The following is a 17,228-nucleotide window of genomic DNA, read 5'->3' as shown; positions in this document are numbered from 1 at the left end:
GTCCGAACCTTGACTGGTCCGAACCCTGGACTGGTTTCAAACGGTTTCGTTGTGCACCACCTAGCAGGTTATTAATAGAATATTCAAGAGGTTGCTAGTAGAATTGCAGTAAATCAACCATTCAAATCATTATGAAGCTGTGTGTAGTCTGTGGTCAGTCAAACAAACGGGCTTCCACATGCATAAATTGTCATTTCTGTGGAAATTGGTGTCACGCCCCTTGTGCAGATATCCAAGAACTAGCTACAAGCAGTATTAAAACAGGGAAGTGTTTTTGGGTATGCCCAAATGAGATAAATCTGTGGACTAAAATCACAAGGGTATTAAAAGAGGTCAACATCAAAGCTGCTTTCATAGAAAACCTGGAAGCTTTCTACAACAGATGGGAACATAAAAAGTCCGGGCTGAATGGTACTGCCCTTGATACTGGCCATGTAGTCAGAAACTGTAAGGCTGGAGATGATGTCCTGGTAGTCAGTAAATGGGGGGCTGATAGTGCTGTCCTGGGAGACAGTAATGGGGAAGCTGGAGGTGCTGTCCTGGGAGACAGTAATGGTGAAGCTGGAGGTGCTGTCCTGGGAGACAGTAATGGTGAAGCTGGAGATGCTGTCCTGGGAGACAGTAATGGGGAAGCTGGAGATGCTGTCCTGGGAGACAGTAATGGTGAAGCTGGAGATTTTGTCCAGGTAGTCGGGAATTATACGCAGGAAGGAATACATATAAATGACCTCATAGGGGACAGGAGCCATAGTAGGGAAACAAGTGTAGTCAAAGATAAGATAAAACCAATATTGCAAACTAGAAATACCGCAGGAAATAGCAAACAAGAGGACTCCACTAGCAATAGTGAGGATATATTACCAAAAACAAATGGTGGGAGCTCCATTGTTGGTGCTAGGGAGGATAGAAGTAAGACAGGGAAACATGCACCAACAGGGAATACAGTCACAGAAACCCAAGGCAAACGGAAACCAAGCCTGTGCACATACTATGCACTCGGTATCTGCTGGCATGGGAAATCTGGAAAAACAGATGGGACGTGCAACTATGACCACCCTAGGAAATGCCATGCCCATATGACAACAGGAAAATGCAAACTCCCTTCCTGTAAGCTTTTTCACCCTGAACTGTGTACCTCTTCAGTACAGGAAAGACTGTGCTATAACTTAAATTGCCAGGCATACCATCTAAAGGGGACAAAAAGATACAAAACATCCAGGCCATGGGAAAACCTGGGTAGCCACAGCCACTCAAGAGGGAGAGGTTTTTTAGTGCCAGGAAGGAAAAAAAACTGGCAGGAAATGGCAGAAATCGTACACCAAATCCAGTCATTCCTGGAGTGGAACCACAGTCGATGGCCTCCACTCCAAACCAACAGATACAGATACTAATGCCGGAAAAAAAATCCCCCCCCAGTACCAACAATACCACCAGTCCGATAACATTCTTCTTTGCAAATATACAGGGTCTAAAGCCAGAAACAAACAACAAAATACCTTTCATCCGTGGACTGCTTGCAGAGGCAAAGGCAATGTTCGCGGCTTTCACTGAGACCCACATAAAGGATCACTTAGACAACGAAATATGGATCCCAGGTTACAACCTATACAGATGTGACAGAGTGAACAGGCAAAAGGGGGGGGGGTTGGCCTGTACATTGCAGAGTCACTTGTTTGCACAGAACTGCTAAATGCCTCAAATGATGTAGTGGAAGTTTTAGCAGTAAAGGTCGAGAACCAAAACCTAGTCATTGTGATAGTCTACAAGCCTCCGGATGCAACATCCCAGCAATTCCAGGAACAGCTGTTAAAAATTGACCACTGTCTGGAAAACCTTCCAGCTCCTGCACCCAACATCTTGCTCCTGGGGGATTTCAACTTAAGGCACCTAAAATGGAGGAATATAGCAAATAATATTGTTGCAGTAATAACACCAGGAGGCAGCTCTGATGAAAACTCACACTCACGCGAGCTTTTAAATCTCTGCACAAAATTCAATTTAAACCAGCAAATAATAGAGCCTACTAGACTGGAGAATACACTAGACCTCATCTTCACTAACAATGATGATCTGATAAGAAATATCACCATATCAAAAACAATATACTCAGATCACAACATAATTGAGGTTCAGTCATGTATGCGCGGAGCCCCAGACCGACATAATGAGATTAGTCACGAGGGAGCATTCACCAAATTCAACTTCAATAACAAAAACATAAAGTGGGACCAAGTAAACCAAGTCCTAACCGATATAAGCTGGGAAGATATACTAAGCAACACAGACCCCAACTTATGCCTAGAACAGATTAACTCGGTGGCACTCGATGTATGCACAAGGCTTATTCCTCTAAGAAAAAGGAGGAGTAGATGTAAAACAGAAAGAGACAGGCGCTCCCTTTACAGGCGACGGAAAAGAATAACAGAGCGGCTAAAAGAGGTCAATATATCTGAAATGCGTAGGGAGACACTGGTCAGAGAAATAGCAAGCATCGAACTTAAGCTAAAAGAATCCTTTAGGAGTCAGGAATCGCGGGAAGAACTAAAAGCCATAAATGAAATCGAAAGAAACCCAAAGTATTTCTTCTCCTATGCCAAATCAAAATCGAGAACAACGTCCAGTATTGGGCCCCTACTTAAACAAGATGGGTCCTACACAGATGACAGCAAGGAAATGAGTGAGCTACTCAAGTCCCAATATGACTCAGTTTTTAGCAAGCCGCTAACCAGACTGAGAGTCGAAGATCAAAATGAATTTTTTATGAGAGAGCCACAAAATTTGATTAACACAAGCCTATCCGATGTTATCCTGACGCCAAATGACTTCGAACAGGCGATAAATGACATGCCCATGCACTCTGCCCCAGGGCCAGACTCATGGAACTCTGTGTTCATCAAGAACTGCAAGAAGCCCCTATCACGAGCCTTTTACATCCTATGGAGAGGGAGCATGGACACGGGGGTCGTCCCACAGTTACTAAAAACAACAGACATAGCCCCACTCCACAAAGGGGGCAGTAAAGCAACAGCAAAGAACTACAGACCAATAGCACTAACATCCCATATCATAAAAATATTTGAAAGGGTCCTAAGAAGCAAGATCACCACGCATCTAGAAACCCATCAGTTACACAACCCAGGGCAACATGGGTTTAGAACAGGTCGCTCCTGTCTGTCTCAACTATTGGACCACTACGACAAGGTCCTAAATGCACTAGAAGACAAAAAGAATGCAGATGTAATATATACAGACTTTGCAAAAGCCTTCGACAAGTGTGACCATGGCGTAATAGCGCACAAAATGCGTGCTAAAGGAATAACAGGAAAAGTCGGTCGATGGATCTATAATTTCCTCACTAACAGAACACAGAGAGTAGTCGTCAACAGAGTAAAGTCCGAGGCAGCTACGGTGAAAAGCTCTGTTCCACAAGGCACAGTACTCGCTCCCATCTTGTTCCTCATCCTTATATCCGACATAGACAAGGATGTCAGCCACAGCACCGTGTCTTCCTTTGCAGATGACACCCGAATCTGCATGACAGTGTCTTCCATTGCAGACACTGCAAAGCTCCAGGCAGACATCAACCAAATCTTTCAGTGGGCTGCAGAAAACAATATGAAGTTCAACGATGAGAAATTTCAATTACTCAGATATGGTAAACATGAGGAAATTAAATCTTCATCAGAGTACAAAACAAATTCTGGCCACAAAATAGAGCGAAACACCAACGTCAAAGACCTGGGAGTGATCATGTCGGAGGATCTCACCTTCAAGGACCATAACATTGTATCAATCGCATCTGCTAGAAAAATGACAGGATGGATAATGAGAACCTTCAAAACTAGGGAGGCCAAGCCCATGATGACACTCTTCAGGTCACTTGTTCTATCTAGGCTGGAATATTGCTGCACACTAACAGCACCTTTCAAGGCAGGTGAAATTGCCGACCTAGAAAATGTACAGAGAACTTTCACGGCGCGCATAACGGAGATAAAACACCTCAATTATTGGGAGCGCTTGAGGTTCCTAAACCTGTATTCCCTGGAACGCAGGAGGGAGAGATACATGATTATATACACCTGGAAAATCCTAGAGGGACTAGTACCGAACTTGCACACGAAAATCACTCACTACGAAAGCAAAAGACTTGGCAGACGATGCACCATCCCCCCAATGAAAAGCAGGGGTGTCACTAGCACGTTAAGAGACCATACAATAAGTGTCAGGGGCCCGAGACTGTTCAACTGCCTCCCAGCACACATAAGGGGGATTACCAACAGACCCCTGGCAGTCTTCAAGCTGGCACTGGACAAGCACCTAAAGTCAATTCCGGATCAGCCGGGCTGTGGCTCGTATGTTGGTTTGCGTGCAGCCAGCAGCAACAGCCTGGTTGATCAGGCTCTGATCCACCAGGAGGCCTGGTCTCAGACCGGGCCGCGGGGGCGTTGACCCCCGGAACTCTCTCCAGGTAAACTCCAGGTAAACTCCAGGTATATATATATATATATGTATAATATATATATATATATATATATATATATATATATATATATATATATATATATATATATATATATATATATATATCAGTATTTACTCACGGTTGTCTTTTGCTTGTTCATCGTTTCTACCTAGGTTATCGTGGTACAACCAGGTGTGCAGGCCACTAGACTGATCGTAATGAGTAATAGCAGGGAAGAAACTTACTTTGCTACTCTACTGCACACTCTGCATGGAGATAAATACTGGTGATGAGGATATATGGTACACAATTCACATAAACATACCTTTGGTGTTTGTTTTTGCTTTATTATTTTTGGTTCGTAACTTAACTTGTGGCCAGTTACTACACGACTTTAATTTGTAACTGTGCTTGTAATAAACACCACTGATAACAACACCACCAATAACAGCAACACCAGTGACAGCAACACCACCAATAACATCAACACCACCAATAACATCAACACCACCAATAACATCAACACCACCAATAACATCAACAACACCAATAACATCAACAACACCAATAACAGCTTCAAGACAGCAACACAGAGTTAAACATCAACAATAATATAAGAAGGAAGTATCCCACTATGTTTTAGCCTAGACTCACATAATATAATACTCTCGTATTGCCATCATCATCGTCTGCTTTACCACCAACTACGATAAAGACAATCCATCATACTGCAGCAGACGATGTTTCTGTCTCTCCTGGACCGTTATCAAGCCACAAGTGATGATAGGCAAGAGCGGACTGAAACGTTTCCTTTCCGAAGTCTAGGTTTTGTACTGAACCAGCCATGATACTGTTGCAGAGCGCCAGTGTGCGTTGCAGTGGTTAGTGTAATATGTTTATTATGCACCCCATAGCCACCCTGTGGGCGGTAGTTAAAAGATTACAGAGGTACATAATGGGTCCAGAGACGGGACCGCAAAGTTTTGATATCTGAACAAATTACAGTGGAAATGAACTATTTCATGTTTATATCTGGTCACAGTCGTAAGGAATATATGCAGACACGAATTAGGTCATACACATATACAAAAAAAAAAAAAAGTTGTAATATGTACTTTACAGTGATCAAAGTCAGGGTAGTTTTCCAGAATAATTTCTGATATACCACTGTGGATAAAATTCTTTGACATTTCTTAGTGAGTTGTCTCTGTATTCATTAATTTTTTCTCATTCCAGCACATAATGACGCAAATTGTGTCACTTGTCCATCTGGCGAAGTTTGCATTTCGTTTGGTCTACATCTATTGGTGGTGGTGGCGATTTAACCTTCTTGAGATACTTATAACGTAGCCGGAGCCGGGCGGTCGTGACATACAAGAGTCTGTTTATTTTGTTGGATGCGCCATAGACATGTGGTTCCTGTTGCACGATAGAATGATGACAGATGGACTGACTGGTGTCAGTCTCCCTGAGTCTTAAGTCAATAAAGTTCAATTGAAGTTCTTTTCATATTATTGTTCTTAAACTGCTAACTGACAGCCCAAGGCTGTAACCTACTCCCTTTTTGAAGGCATATAACTTAGCTAATTCATTAGTTCTATCATACATCTGAAGACCACTGTGAGATGGAATCACAGAAGGTGCACTCTGACTCCACTGTCCACAGTCCAACCGTACCTGTGTCTGGCTTCTGGCACAAGCATGCCACAGTTGATTTTTAGGGAATTGAGAACATTTATGGATGACAAATTATCAGTTACAATTAAGTGTTAACCTTAGATACAGGAACCCATTTGAGTGCAAGGAGTATGGCAAATAGTTCAGTTTGAGTTGTAGAGGCCCAGTTATTGATGTGTGCTCCAATTTCTTTATGAGAGCCATCACTCTGTATGACAACAGCAGCACTACCAGCTGCACCAGTTGAATGATGAAGAGAATCATCTATCTGAAGCTGTTGTATTCACGAGATGTTGTCCTCTCTCCCCACACTCATTGATCAAATGGGAGTGGAACTAAAAACGAGGAAGGTCGGACTGGAGATCCTACTGGTTCGCAAGACTTCAGTCATGACCGGAGACTGAGTTTGTAGTGCACATGAAACCGCCTGACTTTGGCAGCCTGTACACAGTAAGCAAATTTTCAAGAGTCTAAAGGATCTTTTAGAACTCTAGACACAACCTATGCAAGGTACTTCTTAGAATACTCAGCACTACTTTAAACCCCTACCAGATTATGTATACATGGAAACCAGGAAAGTCTAAAGGTTTGCGACTTGATTCTTTGGTGTGGGGTGTGCACAGTGCGAAAGTAAATCTGACGATTCTGGAAGATAGGACTAGGGAAGACATAATTCCGACTACACTAAACCACACTATGCTAAGACTAATTTCCGGCAATCACATTTAGGTGAGTTCTACACATTGCACTATATTGTACCACACTGCACACTATACTAAGCTACACTACACTACACCGCACTGGACTACGCAATACTACACCCAGCGACCATGAATTAAATATCATTTAAATTCTTATCTCTCACGCCGCAGACATAAGAATTAGCTCCTAACAGCTTTGGAGAAAAACCCTCTCAGCGGAGACTTGAAGGTATCCATTATGATTCTCTTAGTTAAATATTTAATTCTTGAGGTCACTCCACTGGGTCCTGACGACTCCTTTAATTTAACAAGCTCATGAAAAAAGGTAGGCTGATCCTCTCGGCTGAGTCCTGGAAGGTCCCAAGGAAATTACTTGAATTTAGAGCTTGTGAATGCTTAAGTCACTCGTATTACGCATTACACTTCGTTCACCTAGTGCCTCAATGGTTGTTGATCATTAACGAATTACCGGAACAGCTGTCTCTTGGGTGGTTTGGAAAAGGCATCGCAAGTATGGTAGTGACACTAAATGGCTCACAGTGAAGACAACTTTGTTTTGAGGACGTTTTTTCCTGTCGATCTTTATTGATATTGATCAAAATGTCGTCATAACAGGGACTTTGCTCTCCAACTCTGACTCTTTACCATGGAAATGAACTTTTTATAGTGTGGATGACATTGTAGATTTTGTTGCTGCTCCTGAAGTAGAAGGTGCTTCGTCTGCCAGCCATTAATGGTACTGAAGATGATGGTGCTGCCGATGCTGCTGCTGCTGCTGCTGCTGCTGTTGGTGTTACTGATGCTGCTGCTGCTGCTGCTGCTGCTGCTGCTGCTGCTGTTGGTGTTACTGATGCTGCTGCTGCTGCTGTTGCTGCTGTCACACTTATTAGAACGATGCCGGGTACAAGTTGGCAGTGTTACTTTCTGGTGGCCGGAGGAAGAAGAGACGACTTGTGGAGTCCAGCGACCCAAATGAGTTAAGTACAATAATACTATTTCTCAGATCTTTATCTCGCATTCATGTAGTCAATAAAAAGTTTCAAGCCTAACCAACCAACCATTAGCTCGGTGTATGCACAATGGACATAAATTTTGACGCTTACTTTTTCCATTGATAGTGCTGAGGGTACTTACTATAACAGATGCTGCGTTGTGGGCATGTGTCGAGTTACTGACGTACTTAAGGTAATCAGTGAATGCCAGACTGGCAAGATTAAATAATCTTGTAATGATAACCCAATTTATTATCATCGTAAGTGTCCTCATCCATCACGCTTACACATCTGCTAAGTCTAATTCAAAGATCACCTCGATGAAACAAAATATTATCGTATTTAGCGATACGTCCCAAACCCGTAGTGTCATACAGTGTCTGGGGAACGGGGAGTAATCAGGCTTGAAGTAAGGAAGGATTGAATAGCTCCAATTTCTCTGATTTTATAGTATTTAACCTGGATCAAACAACATCGCTTGAGGATGGGAAAGGGAGGTTCAGCTCGGAAGAAGAATTTACACAATAGTCTTTTTAGATATTAAGTTCTTGCCAGAATTTGAAACATTCACTCAGCAAACACTGACCTCAAACTTAGGTTTAGTTACCCATAAGATGGTCGTAGATCCAGACTTAGTAGGTTGAAACACATCTACTCACAAGATGGTCTTCAGTCTGTTTACAGACACAAGCTCACAGGTACTGGAGGTCACTGATACAGTTAACGGTCACCACAACACTGCCAGTGAGGCACTGCCTCATCCCATGTCCCACCACCTCACCACCGATGGCATTATCATACCTCCTTGGCACTCCCCCCCCCAAACAGTACGTCACTGCCCTCACTAGTGAAACTACACTAACGTCACTATCTTCATACACTAACGTCACTATCTTCATACACTAACGTCACTATCTTCATACACTAACGTCACTATCTTCATACACTAACGTCACTATCTTCATACACTAACGTCACTATCTTCATACACTAACGTGTGCTTACTTAACGTCACTATCTTCATACACTAATGTCACTATCTTCATACACTAATGCCACTATCTTCATACACTAACGTCACTATCTTCATACACTAACGTCACTATCTTCATACACTAACGTCACTATTTTCATACACTAATGCCACTATCTTCATACACTAACGCCACTATCTTCATACACTAACGTCACTATCTTCATACACTAATGCCACTATCTTCATACACTAATGCCACTATCTTCATACACTAACGTCACTATCTTCATACACTAATGCTACTATCTTCATACACTAATGCCACTATCTTCATACACTAACGACACTATCTTCATACACTAACGTCACTATCTTCATACACTAATGCCACTATCTTTATACACTAACGTCACTATCTTCATATAGTAACGTCACTATCTTCATACACTAACGTCACTACCTTCATACACTAACGTCACTATCTTCATACACTAATGCCACTATCTTCATACACTAACGTCACTATCTTCATACACTAACGTCACTATCTTCATACACTAACGTCACTATCTTCATACACTAACGTCACTATCTTCATACACTAATGCCACTATCTTTATACACTAACGTCACTATCCTCATATAGTAACGTCACTATCTTCATACACTAACGTCACTACCTTCATACACTAATGCCACTATCTTCATACACTAATGCCACTATCTTCATACACTAACGTCACTATCTTCATACAATAATGCCACTATCTTCATACATTAATCCCACTATCTTCATACACTAATGCCACTATCTTCATACACTAATCTCACTATCTTCATACACTAACGTCACTATCTTCATATAGTAACGTCACTATCTTCATGCACTAACGTCACTATCTTCATACACTAATGCCACTATCTTCATACACTAATGCCACTACCTTCATACACTAATCTCACTATCTTCATACACTAACGTCACTATCTTCATACACTAATGCCACTATCTTCATACACTAATGCCACTATCTTCATACACTAATCTCACCATCTTCATACACTAACGTCACTATCTTCATACACTAATGCCACTATCTTCATACACTAACGTCACTATCTTCATACACTAATGCCACTATCTTCATACACTAACGTCACTATCTTCATACACTAACGTCACTATCTTCATACACTAACGCCACTATCTTCATACACTAACGTCACTATCTTCATACACAAACGTCACTATCTTCATACACTAACGCCACTATCTTCATACACTAACTTCACTATCTTCATACACTACTGCCACTATCTTCATACATTAACTTCACTATCTTCATACACTACTGCCACTATCTTCATTCACTAACGTCACTATCTTCATACACTAACGTCTCTATCTTCATACACTAACGTCACTATCTTCATACACTAACGCCACTATCTTCATACACTAACGTCACTATCTTCATACACTAACTCCACTATCTTCATACACTAACTTCACTATCTTCATACACTACTGCCACTATCTTCATACACTAACGTCACTATCTTCATACACTAATATCACTATCTTCATACACTAACGCCACTATCTTCATACACTAACGTCACTATCTTCATACACTAACGCCACTATCTTCATACACTAACTTCACTATCTTCATACACTACTGCCACTATCTTCATACACTAACGTCACTATCTTCATACACTAATGCTACTATCTTCATACACTAATGCCATTATCTTCATACACTAACGACACTATCTTCATACACTAACGTCACTATCTTCATACACTAATGCCACTATCTTTATACACTAACGTCACTATCTTCATATAGTAACGTCACTATCTTCATACACTAACGTCACTACCTTCATACACTAACGTCACTATCTTCATACACTAATGCCACTATCTTCATACACTAACGTCACTATCTTCATACACTAACGTCACTATCTTCATACACTAACGTCACTATCTTCATACACTAACGTCACTATCTTCATACACTAATGCCACTATCTTTATACACTAACGTCACTATCCTAATATAGTAACGTCACTATCTTCATACACTAACGTCACTACCTTCATACACTAATGCCACTATCTTCATACACTAATGCCACTATCTTCATACACTAACGTCACTATCTTCATACAATAATGCCACTATCTTCATACATTAATCCCACTATCTTCATACACTAATGCCACTATCTTCATACACTAATCTCACTATCTTCATACACTAACGTCACTATCTTCATATAGTAACGTCACTATCTTCATGCACTAACGTCACTATCTTCATACACTAATGCCACTATCTTCATACACTAATGCCACTACCTTCATACACTAATCTCACTATCTTCATACACTAACGTCACTATCTTCATACACTAATGCCACTATCTTCATACACTAATGCCACTATCTTCATACACTAATCTCACCATCTTCATACACTAACGTCACTATCTTCATACACTAATGCCACTATCTTCATACACTAACGTCACTATCTTCATACACTAATGCCACTATCTTCATACACTAACGTCACTATCTTCATACACTAACGTCACTATCTTCATACACTAACGCCACTATCTTCATACACTAACGTCACTATCTTCATACACAAACGTCACTATCTTCATACACTAACGCCACTATCTTCATACACTAACTTCACTATCTTCATACACTACTGCCACTATCTTCATACATTAACTTCACTATCTTCATACACTACTGCCACTATCTTCATTCACTAACGTCACTATCTTCATACACTAACGTCTCTATCTTCATACACTAACGTCACTATCTTCATACACTAACGCCACTATCTTCATACACTAACGTCACTATCTTCATACACTAACTCCACTATCTTCATACACTAACTTCACTATCTTCATACACTACTGCCACTATCTTCATACACTAACGTCACTATCTTCATACACTAATATCACTATCTTCATACACTAACGCCACTATCTTCATACACTAACGTCACTATCTTCATACACTAACGCCACTATCTTCATACACTAACTTCACTATCTTCATACACTACTGCCACTATCTTCATACACTAACGTCACTATCTTCATACACTAATGCTACTATCTTCATACACTAATGCCATTATCTTCATACACTAACGACACTATCTTCATACACTAACGTCACTATCTTCATACACTAATGCCACTATCTTTATACACTAACGTCACTATCTTCATATAGTAACGTCACTATCTTCATACACTAACGTCACTACCTTCATACACTAACGTCACTATCTTCATACACTAATGCCACTATCTTCATACACTAACGTCACTATCTTCATACACTAACGTCACTATCTTCATACACTAACGTCACTATCTTCATACACTAACGTCACTATCTTCATACACTAATGCCACTATCTTTATACACTAACGTCACTATCCTAATATAGTAACGTCACTATCTTCATACACTAACGTCACTACCTTCATACACTAATGCCACTATCTTCATACACTAATGCCACTATCTTCATACACTAACGTCACTATCTTCATACAATAATGCCACTATCTTCATACATTAATCCCACTATCTTCATACACTAATGCCACTATCTTCATACACTAATCTCACTATCTTCATACACTAACGTCACTATCTTCATATAGTAACGTCACTATCTTCATGCACTAACGTCACTATCTTCATACACTAATGCCACTATCTTCATACACTAATGCCACTACCTTCATACACTAATCTCACTATCTTCATACACTAACGTCACTATCTTCATACACTAATGCCACTATCTTCATACACTAATGCCACTATCTTCATACACTAATCTCACCATCTTCATACACTAACGTCACTATCTTCATACACTAATGCCACTATCTTCATACACTAACGTCACTATCTTCATACACTAATGCCACTATCTTCATACACTAACGTCACTATCTTCATACACTAACGTCACTATCTTCATACACTAACGCCACTATCTTCATACACTAACGTCACTATCTTCATACACAAACGTCACTATCTTCATACACTAACGTCTCTATCTTCATACACTAACGTCACTATCTTCATACACTAACGCCACTATCTTCATACACTAACGTCACTATCTTCATACACTAACTCCACTATCTTCATACACTAACTTCACTATCTTCATACACTACTGCCACTATCTTCATACACTAACGTCACTATCTTCATACACTAATATCACTATCTTCATACACTAAATTCACTATCTTCATACACTACTGCCACTATCTTCATACATTAACTTCACTATCTTCATACACTACTGCCACTATCTTCATTCACTAACGTCACTATCTTCATACACTAACGTCTCTATCTTCATACACTAACGTCACTATCTTCATACACTAACGCCACTATCTTCATACACTAACGTCACTATCTTCATACACTAACTCCACTATCTTCATACACTAACTTCACTATCTTCATACACTACTGCCACTATCTTCATACACTAACGTCACTATCTTCATACACTAATATCACTATCTTCATACACTAACGCCACTATCTTCATACACTAACGTCACTATCTTCATACACTAACGCCACTATCTTCATACACTAACTTCACTATCTTCATACACTACTGCCACTATCTTCATACATTAACTTCACTATCTTCATACACTACTGCCACTATCTTCATACACTAACGTCACTATCTTCATACACTAACGTCACTATCTTCATACACTAACGTCACTATCTTCATACACTAACGCCACTATCTTCATACACTAACGTCACTATCTTCATACACTAATGCCACTATCTTCATACACTAACGTCACTATCTTCATACACTAACGTCACTATCTTCAAACACTAACGTCACTATCTTCATACACTAACGTCACTATCTTCATTCACTAATGACACTATCTTCATACACTAATGCCATTATCTTCATTCACTAATGCCACTATCTTCATACACTAATGCCACTATCTTCATACACTAACGTCACTATCTTCATACAATAATGCTACTATCTTCATACATTAATCCCACTATCTTCATACACTAATGCCACTATCTTCATGCACTAACGTCACTATCTTCATACACTAATGCCACTATCTTCATACACTACTGCCACTACCTTCATACACTAATGCCACTATCTTCATACACCAATCTCACTATCTTCATACACTAACGTCACTATCTTCATACACTAATGCCACTATCTTCATACACTAACGTCACTATCTTCATACACTAATGCCACTATCTTCATACACTAACGTCACTATCTTCATACACTAACGTCACTATCTTCATACACTAACGCCACTATCTTCATACACTAACGTCACTATCTTCATACACTAACGTCACTATCTTCATACACTAACGCCACTATCTTCATACACTAACTTCACTATCTTCATACACTACTGCCACTATCTTCATACATTAACTTCACTATCTTCATACACTACTGCCACTATCTTCATACACTACTGCCACTATCTTCATACACTAACGTCTCTATCTTCATACACTAACGTCACTATCTTCATACACTAACGCCACTATCTTCATACACTAACGTCACTATCTTCATACACTAACTCCACTATCTTCATACACTAACTTCACTATCTTCATACACTACTGCCACTATCTTCATACACTAACGTCACTATCTTCATACACTAATATCACTATCTTCATACACTAACGCCACTATCTTCATACACTAACGTCACTATCTTCATACACTAACGCCACTATCTTCATACACTAACTTCACTATCTTCATACACTACTGCCACTATCTTCATACATTAACTTCACTATCTTCATACACTACTGCCACTATCTTCATACACTAACGTCACTATCTTCATACACTAACGTCACTATCTTCATACACTAACGCCACTATCTTCATACACTAACGTCACTATCTTCATACACTAATGCCACTATCTTCATACACTAACGTCACTATCTTCATACACTAACGTCACTATCTTCATACACTAACGTCACTATCTTCATACACTAACGTCACTATCTTCATTCACTAATGACACTATCTTCATACACTAATGCCATTATCTTCATTCACTAATGCCACTATCTTCACACACTAATGCCACTATCTTCATACACTAACGTCACTATCTTCATACAATAATGCTACTGTCTTCATACATTAATCCCACTATCTTCATACACTAATGCCACTATCTTCATGCACTAACGTCACTATCTTCATACACTAATGCCACTATCTTCATACACTACTGCCACTACCTTCATACACTAATGCCACTATCTTCATACACCAATCTCACTATCTTCATACACTAACGTCACTATCTTCATACACTAATGCCACTATCTTCATACACTAACGTCACTATCTTCATACACTAATGCCACTATCTTCATACACTAACGTCACTATCTTCATACACTAACGTCACTATCTTCATACACTAACGCCACTATCTTCATACACTAACGTCACTATCTTCATACACTAACGTCACTATCTTCATACACTAACGCCACTATCTTCATACACTAACTTCACTATCTTCATACACTACTGCCACTATCTTCATACATTAACTTCACTATCTTCATACACTACTGCCACTATCTTCATACACTAACGTCACTATCTTCATACACTAACGTCACTATCTTCATACACTAACGTCACTATCTTCATACACTAACGCCACTATCTTCATACACTAACGTCACTATCTTCATACACTAACGCCACTATCTTCATACACTAACTTCACTATCTTCATACAGTACTGCCACTATCTTCATACACTAACGCCACTATCTTCATACACTAACGTCATTATCTTCATACATTAATGTCACTATCTTCATACACTAACGTCACTATCTTCATACACTAACGCCACTATCTTCATACACTAACTTCACTATCTTCATACAGTACTGCCACTATCTTCATACACTAACGCCACTATCTTCATACACTAACGTCATTATCTTCATACATTAATGTCACTATCTTCATACACTAACTTCACTATCTTCATACACTAACGCCACTATCTTCATACACTAACGTCACTATCTTCATACATTAATGTCACTATCTTCATACACTAACGCCACTATCTTAATACACTAACCTAGACTATCTTTACCAGTATTCCACTAAGGTAGAAAAGTCCAAAGAGGAAACACTTTCACGGTCATTTAGTTATTTCTTGAAGTTCATTTATTTTTATTAAATACATAGTTATTCCAGTCGTGTGCATGTGACTTTAATATTTACATAATTTAACCCGTTTTTTGTCAATATTTGAAGCAACCGCAGCTACGGTGAATAATTTGCATGACATATCCATCACAGGATGGTTCCCTGTCATACTGCATGACACAGGATGGTTCCCTGTCATACTGCATGACACAGGATGGTTCCCTGTCATACTGCATGACACAGGATGGTTCCCTGTCATACTGCATGACACAGGATGGTTCCATGCCATACTGCATGACACAGGATGGTTCCCTGTCATACTGCATGATGCAGGATGGTTCCCTGTCATACTGCATGACACAGGATGGTTCGCTGTCATACTGCATGACACAGGATGGTTCCCTGTCATACTGCATGATGCAGGATGCATGCATGACACAGGATGGTTCCCTGTCATACTGCATGACACAGGATGGTTCCCTGTCATACTGCATGACACAGGATGGTTCCCTGTCATACTACATGACACAGGATGTTTCCCTGTCATACTGCATGACACAGGATGGTTCCCTGTCATACTGCATGACACAGGATGGTTCCCTGTCATACTGCATGACACAGGATGGTTCCCTGTCATACTGCATGACACAGGATGGTTCCCTGTCATACTGCATGATGCAGGATGGTTCCCTGTCATACTGCATGACACAGGATGGTTCGCTGTCATACTGCATGACACAGGATGGTTCCCTGTCATACTGCATGACACAGAATGGTTCCCTGTCATACTGCATGACACAGAATGGTTCCCTGTCATACTGCATGACACAGGATGGTTCCCTGTCATTCTGCATGACACAGGATGGTTCCCTGTCATACTGCATGACACAGCATGGTTCCCTGTCATACTGCATGACACAGGATGGTTCCCTGTCATACTGCATGACACAGGATGGTTCCCTGTCATACTGCACGACACAGGATGGTTCCCTGTCACTCTGCATGACACAGAATGGTTTCCTGTCATACTGCATGACACAGGATGGTTCCCTGTCATACTGCATGACACAGGATGGT

At 40.2% G+C, this 17,228-nt stretch overlaps 1 protein-coding gene across 9 annotated transcripts in view; it reads right to left on the bottom strand.

The window, feature by feature from the left end:
- The window catches only part of LOC128705881 (solute carrier organic anion transporter family member 74D), a 116,946-nt gene extending 108,328 nt beyond the window's left edge, over nt 1-8,618 (bottom strand). For 6 of the 9 annotated variants that reach the window (XM_070096684.1, XM_070096680.1, XM_070096679.1 and 3 more), the window contains exon 1: nt 8,440-8,596. In XM_070096684.1, coding sequence (XP_069952785.1) covers nt 8,440-8,443 — 4 coding nt within the window. In that variant the 5' untranslated portion in view covers nt 8,444-8,596. Of the gene's footprint in view, nt 1-7,974; nt 8,133-8,418 lie in introns of those variants that run through there. The other 3 variants (XM_070096683.1, XM_070096681.1, XM_070096682.1) reach the window with 3 other exon arrangements.
- Between the last annotated feature and the right edge of the window lie 8,610 nt (nt 8,619-17,228).

This window comes from Cherax quadricarinatus, chromosome 54 (genome assembly GCF_038502225.1).
Source record: "Cherax quadricarinatus isolate ZL_2023a chromosome 54, ASM3850222v1, whole genome shotgun sequence".
Classification (NCBI taxonomy): domain Eukaryota; kingdom Metazoa; phylum Arthropoda; class Malacostraca; order Decapoda; family Parastacidae; genus Cherax; species Cherax quadricarinatus.
Note: the sequence above shows the minus strand (reverse complement) of the source record. Positions and strands in the feature narration are given on the sequence as shown.